Here is an 11,961-nt window from a genome sequence, read left to right on the forward strand (position 1 = left end):
CGTATGGACTTAATTGAAAAAGAATAATTATTTAAATCATCAAATATATATTAGAATCACATAATCATGTGCACTCAACTACTCATACTCGAAAACGTATGATTCTCTTGTGACTAAAGATGTAAAATTGTAGAAAACTAGAAATGTAAAAAAAAAAAAAGTGCTGCCAAATTTGGAGGAATTTTGAGATGCCAACTTTCTTTTCTTGTTTTGGTAAAAAAATAAGAGTAAAATAAAAGGAAAAACTAAAAAGAAGGAAAAAAGAAAAGAAAAACAGAGACACAACACGGAAAAGGATATTCGCAAGACGCAAGGTGATATAGATATCACACCTGTGGGGTTCAGTGTAATACTCTAATCTCAGCAGATTCACCCCCGTACCCCACTCAACCCCACCACCCCCACTGTGCCCCCCTCCATTGAAGAACACAAGAAAACAGAGTACTACCACCCCCCTGCTCTGTCCTTTTCTATCCCTTTCTCTCTCTAACTTTACTCTTTTTCTTTTTTGCTCTCTCTCATTCTTTGCTCTTGTTGTCTCTTCACTTCTTTTTCTCCATCACTTTGATACCAAAACCCCTTTTGCTTTTTCTCCTCAAGGTTCCACTCTTGAGAACCTTATCAGCAGAAAATCCTATCTTTCATCATCAGCTAACATGAATCCTCTAGGTATATTCATTTCTCTTTTCTGATTAATTATTTACCTGATATAGAAATTCGCTGTCTTTAATTAAAATGTTCTTGAAAATCCAAGTTTTTGTTTTTTGGTTTTGTTCAATGCTTGGCTGGTTTTTCATTCTTGGTATTTGTTGAGCTGTAATGCGGTTTTACTTTTAGCATTAAAAGTTGTAATTTATTTTCTCTTTTTTTATGGGTGAGGAAGAACTGAGAAGCGGCCTTTTTTTGATTGAGCTGTAATGTTGTTTTTGCGTTGCTTTTGTATGGTTTTTGAGCTTATTTTTCTTGATTTTTGACGTTATGCAGGGTTGAAGCATTCAGATGAATCAGATCTAAGGTTGTGAATGGTTTTGGCATTTTCAGGTTATCCTTGATGAGGTCTTTTTTATCCTTTCTTAACCCTTAAGTTTTTCAACTGATAAAGATTTAGGGTTAAACATACTTAAGACTGGTGTATTTGAGGTTTCTTGAGCATTACTGTAGCTTGAGTTATTTCTGAGAGAAGTTGAAGGGTTTTGGGTCAGTGTTTATTTTTCTCTGAGTGAGAACTAGTAGCACTGAAAATGCAGAGACCACCACAAGAAGATTTTTCACTTAAGGAAACCAAACCCCACCTTGGTGGAGGGAAGGTCACGGGCGATAAGCTTACTAGCACCTATGACTTGGTTGAGCAAATGCAGTATCTTTATGTTCGGGTGGTGAAAGCAAAGGACTTACCTGGGAAGGATGTAACGGGTAGTCTTGATCCTTATGTTGAGGTTAGGCTCGGGAACTATAGGGGTACGACCCGTCATTTTGAGAAGAAGTCAAATCCCGAATGGAATCAGGTGTTTGCTTTTTCCAAGGATCGGATTCAAGCTTCTGTACTTGAGGTGACTGTGAAAGATAAGGATCTTGTTAAGGATGATTTTGTTGGTCGCTATATGTTTGATTTGAATGAGATCCCAAAAAGAGTGCCCCCAGATAGTCCTCTTGCTCCGCAGTGGTATAGGTTAGAGGACAGAAATGGTAACAAAGTTAAAGGAGAGCTGATGTTGGCTGTTTGGATGGGTACTCAAGCTGATGAAGCCTTTCCTGAATCTTGGCATTCCGATGCTGCGACTGTTAGTGGTGCTGATGCTCTTGCAAATATAAGGTCTAAGGTGTACCTCTCACCAAAGCTGTGGTATCTTAGAGTTAATGTGATTGAGGCTCAGGACTTGATTCCCGGTGACAGAAGTAGGTTTCCAGAAGTTTACGTGAAGGCCATCCTTGGAAATCAGGCATTGAGAACCAGAGTTTCCATGAGCAAGACTATTAATCCAATGTGGAATGAGGATCTGATGTTTGTAGCAGCAGAACCATTTGAGGAGCCATTGATTTTGAGTGTGGAAGACAGAGTTGCACCAAACAAGGATGAAGTTATCGGAAGGTGTGCTATTCCTTTGCAGTATATTGATAGGAGGTTGGATCACAGACCTATTAACAGTAAGTGGTATAATCTTGAAAAGCATATAATGGTTGAGGGAGAAAAGAAGAAGGAAATCAAGTTTGCAAGCAGGCTTCACATGAGGCTATATTTGGAAGGAGGTTATCATGTTCTGGATGAGTCAACCCATTACAGTAGTGATCTTAGACCAACTGCAAAACAGCTGTGGAAGTCCAGCATTGGTGTCCTAGAATTGGGTATTCTGAATGCTCAGAGCCTCTCGCCGATGAAAACAAAAGATGTGCGGGCAACAACAGATGCCTATTGTGTTGCCAAATATGGGCAAAAGTGGGTCCGAACAAGGACAATTATAGATAGTTTCGCTCCCAAGTGGAACGAGCAATACACTTGGGAAGTATTTGATCCATGCACTGTCATAACTATTGGTGTATTTGATAATTGTCATCTGCATGGAGGAGATAAATCCGGAGGGGCAAGAGACTCGAGGATTGGGAAGGTCAGGATCCGGCTTTCAACTCTTGAAACAGATCGTGTTTACACACATTCTTATCCACTACTGGTCTTGCATCCTACCGGGGTGAAGAAGATGGGTGAAATTCACTTGGCTGTAAGATTTACTTGCTCATCATTAATGAATATGATGCATATGTATTCTCAGCCACTGCTACCTAAAATGCACTATATTCATCCTTTAACTGTCAGCCAGCTCGACAGCTTAAGGCATCAAGCGACTCAAATTGTCTCAATGAGGCTGAGTCGTGCTGAGCCACCTTTGAGGAAAGAGATAGTGGAGTATATGTTGGATGTTGGTTCCCACATGTGGAGTATGAGGAGAAGCAAAGCCAACTTTTTCAGGATTATGGGTGTTTTAGGCGGATTAATTGCTATTGGAAAATGGTTCGATCAAATATGCAATTGGAAAAACCCCATTACAACCGTTCTGATCCATATCTTGTTCTTGATACTGGTCCTATATCCAGAGCTTATTCTGCCTACCATTTTCCTCTATCTCTTCTTAATCGGAGTTTGGTATTACAGATGGAGGCCTAGAAATCCTCCCCACATGGACACTCGTCTTTCTTGTGCTGATAATGCACATCCTGATGAACTGGACGAGGAATTTGATACTTTCCCTACTTCACGTCCTCCTGATATTGTTCGGATGAGGTATGACCGTTTGAGAAGTATTGCAGGACGGATACAGACTGTGGTTGGTGACTTGGCTACTCAAGGCGAGAGGCTGCAGTCTTTGCTTAGCTGGAGAGACCCTAGAGCAACCTCACTGTTTGTGATTTTCTGCTTGATTGCTGCCATTGTGCTCTATGTCACGCCTTTCCAAGTTGTGGCACTCTTGACTGGATTTTATGTGTTAAGACATCCGCGGTTCCGTCACAAGCTACCATCTGCACCGCTTAATTTCTTCAGAAGATTGCCTGCAAGAACAGACTGCATGCTATGAACTTCAGAAGATTGTCTCTACATTTTGCTTCTGTTATCTTTATCATCCTGTGTTTCCCCCCTTTCCTTTTGTCTCGAATCGATGAAAATGATGTAAAAATGTTGGGCTTTTCTCCCCTTTCACCAAGTGGTGAATGTGTAAGATCTCCCTGAACTGTTAGTTCTAGTGAATTTACTGTTTTATTTATTCTAAGTTTGTTGAAAGATGGTTGCTTGATGCAAATCTATATTGTGGGGTTCTTTCTTCTTGAACATACTTCCTTGATTAATTCAAAGTAGTCTCTCAATTCAAGTTACAACTCTTTTATTGACATGATGTGGAAATGGAAGTGCAAGCATTAAAAGATCAGTTTTGATTTCTTAATAAACTAGGTTTCCTTAGCATTATTGTGTTCTTTTGTGTTGGAATGTTCTGACAATGATGTCTTTACAAGTATGATATATTAATTCTACCTTTCTGTATACCATTAATGTAATGTAATGAGGGAATAACCGTACTTAACATTGTATAATGCAAGTTGACATTATTTTAGCTGGTAATGTTTGTCAGCTTATGAACACAAAATAAGGTAGAGATCCTGCAACTCTGTGCTTTGTTTGTTTCATATAATGCTGTTGGATCTGGAAAATTAATACACACCCGGTAAATGAGGAGGTTGGAAAAGGTAAAGTAAGAAACACAGTAAGGCCCATCTGTCCAAAATGGAGTAAAGTTAATCCAACCATTGTTTCATTTTTTATTCCAAAAAAAATATTTCATTTTATATTCTTTTTTTTAATATTATAATATTATATTTATTTAAATATTATTTTCTTATTTCTATTAAAGAGATTCTATTTTTTTTTCTTTTTACATATTCATCACATACATTTTATATCTGCACCATTCATTTTTTGAGATGATTATATATTTTTTGTACAATTACAACTTATAATAAAATTAACTAATAATTTTACATAAAAATAATAAATGCAGGAAAATTAATTTATCAAAATTATAGGTCAAAGTTAAGATATAAAAGTAATATTATAAAGATGGTACATAAATATAATTAGGTATATATAAAGAGCTAAATTAAAAGAGTTAAATAATAAAAATAATAAAGTAAGGATGAATAGTAACAGAGGAGATGAATATGTCACTCTAAATTTGGAGTAACACTATTTATCTCCAATTTTGTAGCAAAAAATGCGGGAGCATTCGAGCCACATTTTAGCTAGCGTTTGACCATAAATTCTCAAATTTGTTTTGAAAAATATGATAAGGGTGAAGTTTGATTTGAAGATGAAAATGTGTTTGGACATACGTTTTCAAAACATATTTTCCAACTTTATTTTGGAAAAACATGTATATAATTCCCAAGTTTTGAAATTTTGACCCAAAATCAGCAATTGAGGTGATTTTGAGATTTGGGGTTTGGAATTTTGTCAAAATGTGGGCAAAATTTATGGCCAAACATGAGCTTGCCAAATAAATCCCAAATTTATTTTGGCAAAACTCATGGCCAAGCGGGTCCTTAAGAAAAATACAGCAGCGTTGTGGAAAAACTACATTGTGGAAAAATACAGCAGCGTTGGAGATGCTCCGGAATAAGAAAGAAAGGTTTGAAGACGCCTGTATTTTTGAATCCTCCTTTGTCCTGTGGTAGATTCACCCTTTAGCCTAACTTATACTTTTGCTCACACCCCCCCCCTCTAGGGGGGTAGAAACTAGTTCTATGTCCCTTACTACTTGTAATAGCAGTATTATGGGGGAGCCCACTGTGTGGCCCCCGCTCTATATGCTTCCTACTTAATGCAATAGATTATCCTTTTAAACCACAAAAAAAAGAGGTTTGGAAACTTGATAGAAGACAAGAAACCCAGGCAACATTCCAAGTTTCAAAGCTGCTGAACTGTATCTTTTATTTTCCCAAGAAAAATTGTTCATGGGTAAATAATCTAGTTCTCTCGAACACTCTAACCTATAAATACAAAATAAAGTGTAATTTAATCTTTTCCAAAAGCTTTGAATATTAATCTTGACAGTTCGGTTTCCTATTCTCTTACGCATCTCTTTTGTTCAATTGAAGCTGACTAAATGACAAGTTTTAGAGATAAGCAGGTGTTTTAAAATTATGTTGGCGTAACAAGTTTTAGATCTCAATGGAACATTAAACTTCCATATACTGTTTTATGTTAAGCTTTACCATTTTCTAATTCTCTCCAAAAGAAACATCCGTTGTAGCAACATTACATTTCTACAACTGACTTTTTCTTAGGTACTTCAAGTAGTTTTATGTATTGTGCATCCAAGGGTGTGATTAGGGGTTGCAAACGGGCGAGACGGGTCGGGTCAGATATGGTTCGGGTCGGAAACGGATACTACAATACGGATAAATTATTTGATTCGACCCATATTTAATACGGATAAAAAATGGGTTAATCGGCGGATAATATGGATATCCATATTATCCATGACTTCTTGAATATGATCACTTTTGGGAGAATAGTCTCCCAAACTTGAGGAACCCCAGTTTGAGGCTTTGCAAATGTAAAAGCTAAACTCATTAGTTATTCATCGGTTATCCATTTTCTGAATGAATAATATGGTTCTTATCCATATTTGACCCATTTTCAAAAAGTTTATTATCCAACCCATTTTTAATGGATAATATGGGTTGATAACTATTTTCTTTTAATCATTTTGCCACCCTATTCTGCTCTCATGCGAGGCAAAAAAATATGAGTGGTTTCTTTTTTATTTGTTTTAAGCCTTCATGTGCATTATTATTCTATATCTATTCTAGTGAGAGTATGTACTATGTAAGTGTAGTTGAAGGAATAGTCGTGATGTGTAAGTTGGTCCAACTCTATGTTGGTCGGATTTCTCAAAATATCGTCATATTTATATTGGATTCTGCAAAAATACATAATTTTTTATGAATTCGACGGAAACACCTTGAAAAGTCTGAGCAATATAGATCCAAACACCACTAGATTTACGCACACATTCATAATTGTTATTTAGTACTTAGTTTATACTTTTACTATATATAAAAAGTATTATGAATATGTTAAAGTGGATGTCCACTGAATACTCCTAGACATCCGTATTCCATGAACCATTTGAGTTCATGTACTTAGTTAATTCATCATTTAATATTTGTAACCTTTAGGTGTATTCTTGTAACTTTTCATGTATCTTATATCCTATAAATGTGGTATTCTTTATCCTATGAAGTACACACAAGAAACACATTTGAATAAGATAACTTCTATATTATTCTCCTATACATCTTATCTCTATTGCTATATTGTTCTGTTTTGCTCCTATTTCTTAACACGTTATCAGCACGAGTTGCTCAAATCATATTTACTTTGCCTGCTCCACGGGGCTCTAATTTCATTCTCGTCCTTTGAAGTTGAGTCTAATTTTTCATCTGGTATGTATTTACAGCTTTATTCTTAGCAACATTTTAATATATATAAGCTATACGGTAGAAGGCTATTAACTTTGATTTTGTGGCAGTTTCAATTTTGAATGTATGTTCCACTAATTTCTATCTGATCCTAGTTTAGTCTTTGGTAAAGATAAAGTATACAACCATCTGTTAAATAGTTAATGTAAAGAATTAGCATATTAGTTAGAATAAAGATAATTTTTCTCTCTCTCCATGTAACCATGACTATATATGCTATTGAGTTAATATTCGTTTCTTCATTTTATATTTAAAAAAAATTATTTTATTTTGTATAACTTGCACATGGGTGAGGATATTGTATTAGTTTACCTTACAATGTTTTATATTTTAGTAGACTAAGTAATCGACATAAATGATACTTTATTAGTTAAGCTTATTGAGGTTAGTAATTATACGATTCCATTTAATATATATAGTATACTTAAAGATTATGCATTAATTTACTATGATACATAATGAAGTAACACCACATGTTCTCTTAATTTTGCGATTTAGTATACTGTCCTATAACTATAAATGATATGCATTGATAACAATTCTTATAATTCTAATTCACTTATATTCTATGGTAGTTTTTATATCGAATTTGTCAAAGCTTGAATTTGTGGCACTTGACATTTCTAGAAATAACTATTTGTCATGGGTATTTGATGCTGAAATTCACCTTGACGCTAATGTCTTGGTGACACTATTAAAGAAGGAAATGAAGCATCCAGCCAGGATAAGGCGAAAGCCATGATTTTCCTTCGCCATCATCTCGATAAAGGGTTAAAAAGTGAATATTTAACCTTGAAAGATCCATTTCAATTATGGACTAATTGGAAGGAACGATATGACCACCTAAATGCCACAGTATTGCCAAGAGCTCGTCGTGAATGGATGCACTTATGACTACAAGATTATAAGACCATAAGTGAATATAATTCTGCTGTATATAGAATAATTTCCCACCTAAAATTATTTGGGGAACCTATGAATGATAAGGACATGTTGGAAAAGACTCTTTCCACTTTTCATGCCTCAAATATGGTGTTACAACAACAATATCATATAAAGGGCTTTAAAAAATATTCTAAGTTAATTTCATGCCTTTTGGTGGCTGAAATTATGAAGCCCGCCCCACTGGATCAGCTCCTTTTCTCGAAGTGAATCTAGGAACGATAGATCCAAAGTCTGAAAGAAGACAAAATAATTATCATGGTCGTATAAATATACGTGGGGGCGGCAAAAGGCGAAATAATAATCACCATGGTGTGGTCGTTACAAACAACAGAACAATAAGGGTTCTCAGAATAATCATTCAAAAGGCAAAGGTAATATTTGCCACCGATGTAGTATGAAAAATCATTGGACACGAATTTGTCGTACACCTGAACATTTTGTCAAACTTAGCAAGCATCTATAAAAGGGAAACCGAATAAAGTTGAGACTCACTTGACCTTTCAAAATGATGTTGCGGCGGGCCCTATGAATAATCATGATAAAATTAAAGCGAACCTTTCCTATAAAGATGATATTTTTGAAAGCCTTGCAGATATTACTCATTTAGAAGCTGGAGACTTCTTTGAACATCATAACTGAAGACTTATTATTTGGGAAAAATTATGAGAATAAATGTATTTTTTTATGAAGTTCATATTTTGAATAAAAGTTTTTATATTGTCAGTATTTACTTTCCTAATTATAGATTCTTTTGTTCTTAAATTTTTCAATATTATGTATTTTTTTTTCTTTATGAAGAATATGAAAACTTCCCAGCCTTCAGTTGGCCGTATGAATAATAAAAAAGAAATGTATCTTCTGGATAGTTTTACAACCACATCATATTAAAAAGTAGGAGATATTTTTCTTATTTAATTATGAAAGAAGCCAATATCATAATAATATTCTGGTAGTACAAAATTAATTGTGGGCTCTGGAAGAGCGACTGTATTACTACCAGGAGAAACTATATTGGTCGTTAATGATGCATTATATTGTAGTAGGTCTCAAAGAAACTTGTTGAGTTTCAAAGATATTCGCAAAAATGGCTATCATATTTAGACCACTAATGAAGGAAAGATTGAATCTTTATATTACTATAATAAAAGCGGAAAAGAAGTATGTGCTTGAAAAGCTTCCCACATTTTTCTCCGGATTATACTACACTAATATTAGTGTAGTCGAATCACATGTCATAGTAAACAAGGAGTTTACTAATGATTTTATTATTTGGCATGACCGATTGGGCCATCCCAGTTATAATATGATGCGCAAAATAATTGAGAATTCACATGGTCATTCATTGAAGAACCAGAAGATTCTTCAAACTGAATTCTCTTGTGCTGCATGTTCTCAAGGCAAACTGATTATTAGACCATCAGTAATTAAAGTTGGAGTTGAATCTCCTGTAATTTTGAAACGTATACAGGGTGATATATGTGGGATCATACACCCTCCATGTGGACCATTCAGATATTATATAATTTTGATAGATGCATCTACAAGATGGTCACATGTGTGCTTGTTATCAACCCGTAATTTGGCTTTTGCGAGGTTACTAGCTAAATTAATAAGATTAAGAGCAGAGTTTCCAGATTCTGCAATTAAGACACTTCGTCTTGATAATGCTGGTGAATTTACGTCCCAAACATTTAATGATTATTGCATATCAACTGGAATAACAACTGAGCATCCAGTTGCTCATGTTCATACTCAAAATGGTCTAGCGGAATCATTAATCAAACGCCTCCACTTAATTGCTAGAGCAATGCTTATGAGAACAAAACTTCCCATTTCGGCATGGGGCCATGCTATTTGCATGCAACAGCTCTTGTACGGGTCAGACCCATAAGTTATCATAAAGTCTCCCCAATACAATTAGTTTTTGGTCAGGAGCCAAATTATTTCCGTCTTAGAATATTTGGATGTGCAGTATATGTTCCAATTGCTCCACCACAACGCACAAAGATGAAACCTTAAATAAGATTAGGAATATATATTGGGTGGGTATGAATGTCCTTCTATTACAAAATATTTGAAACCTATGATTGGAGATTTATTTACGACAAGATTTGCTGATTGTCATTTTGATGAATCAGTATACCCAATATTAGGGGGAGAAAATAAGCAGCTGCAAAAGGAGATAGATTGGAATGCATTATCACTATCTTATTTAGATCCTCGAACAAATCAATGTAAACACGAGGTTCAAAAGATAATTATTTGCAAAATATTGCAAATCAACTGCATGTGCATTCACTAACCTACCAAAGGTGACTAAGTCACATATTCCAGCTGATAATGCTCCTATTCGAATTGATGTCCCGGTTGGAAAATTTATAAATGCAAATGAGTCTAAGCCACGCTTGAAACGTGGTAGACCAATTGGTTCCGAAGATAAAAATCCTTGAAAGCGAAAAGGAGCAAATGATCTAGGAGATCATTGTAGACATGTGATTTTTGACCCTCCCCAATATTTTTTATATATTAGCGTAAAATATTTAATTTAGGCATAATATAGATATTTTAAGTAATTTTGACTCTTTTACTTTAATTTTATTACAAGAAAACAAAAAAATCACAAAAATAGGTTCATTAATGTTTTGTAGTCATTTTTAATCTAAAAGAAAAATATATGCAAAAATAGTATCGTATTTTTATTTTAATATGATATTTGAAAATACCAAAAATAGATTTGTTTTAATGGATAGTTTTATTTTAATAATTATTTGAATAGTAGGAATAATTAATAAATGGACCCGTATTTTTAATCTCGTTCGCAGCGAAAGAATAGAACTTGGGCTCGAGCAACCCATCTTTAGGCCTAATTTTGGACCTAGCCCACAATTGCCAAGCCCATAATTCTTAGGCACATACCCCTTAACCTAAAAAACCCTACAATCTACAATATAAAAAGGAGGAGAGACCTAATGCCTAGGGAGAACTGATAGCCGCACAAACATATGAGACAACCACCATCCTCTTCTTCTCAAATTCAACAACAACATTCCATTAGCTAGAGACCTGAAGGAATCAACGACCACCAATTGAGTCCGACGAGCTCAGCCAAAATCGGCGATGGCCACTGCTTTTCTTTCTCCGTCATCTTTTTTTCTTCTCTGTTATTGCTGCGCCAGAAGGTGACGGATCCAGTGAGAAATCTAGTGAATCGCCAAATAATAGTCAACAATCGAACTCCGTCATAAAATAGCCCTTGTGACGTCCAAAACTGTCGTCCAAGCTCAATCAAGTTAAATCCGGCGAGAAATCTGGCGAGTTTCGAGGTCTCGTCGTAGTTTCGTTCGAGCTCCGGTGGCGGTTTGGCCTTTGTTCTGGTTTTCGATTTTTATTTGCGTTTCAGGTATGAACCTCGATTCGAAATGACGCAATTGTTGTTGGATGCTCTATTATGCTAAAAATGTGTAATAATTTTTCCTTTATTTTTTCTGAAAAGTTCATTACCCGATTCAAGGTTTTCTTCCTCCTCTGTTCCATGTCGTTATTCTTGTGTGATGGTTCAAATCCTTCTGTTTTGACTAATGTGATGTTCTGTGATATTTTGAATAATAGCTTCTATTTTAAAATGAAAGTGTGTTGTCTGTGTATTGTTCCATTCTTATGTTTATAGCTTTTCAAGTTGTTCCTGCTATTACCAGAAACTGTGCGCCTTTTGTGTCGAGGTTTTGAGGGTTTAAGAGGGTGTTTGGCTAAATATTATAAACCGTGTTGAAGCAGAATACGACGTAGCTGATTCTCGAATTAATTATTATCGTCATCTGAATTAGGATTTAGGATATCTAGGAAAGAATTATCTAGTATTAACTCTTTATGGTTATAATGTAAGATTTTAAATTAGAAAAAAGGTGTGAAGCACCCCCCTCAAAACACGCATGAACACTGTTGGTTATAAGATATTGAATTGAGGAGGAAACGTTTATATTAATATGTCTC

At 35.1% G+C, this 11,961-nt stretch overlaps 1 protein-coding gene across 1 annotated transcript; it reads left to right on the forward strand.

The window, feature by feature from the left end:
* The first annotated feature begins 473 nt into the window (after positions 1-473).
* On the forward strand, positions 474-3,792 carry LOC107764986 (FT-interacting protein 3-like). Its single transcript, XM_016583558.2, has 2 exons — positions 474-669; positions 985-3,792. Exon 2 carries the CDS (start codon positions 1,242-1,244, stop codon positions 3,564-3,566), a length of 2,325 nt encoding a protein of 774 aa, XP_016439044.1. The 5' UTR covers positions 474-669; positions 985-1,241; the 3' UTR covers positions 3,567-3,792.
* Positions 3,793-11,961: the final 8,169 nt, after the last annotated feature.

Source organism: Nicotiana tabacum, chromosome 5 (assembly GCF_000715075.1).
Source record: "Nicotiana tabacum cultivar K326 chromosome 5, ASM71507v2, whole genome shotgun sequence".
Taxonomy (NCBI): domain Eukaryota; kingdom Viridiplantae; phylum Streptophyta; class Magnoliopsida; order Solanales; family Solanaceae; genus Nicotiana; species Nicotiana tabacum.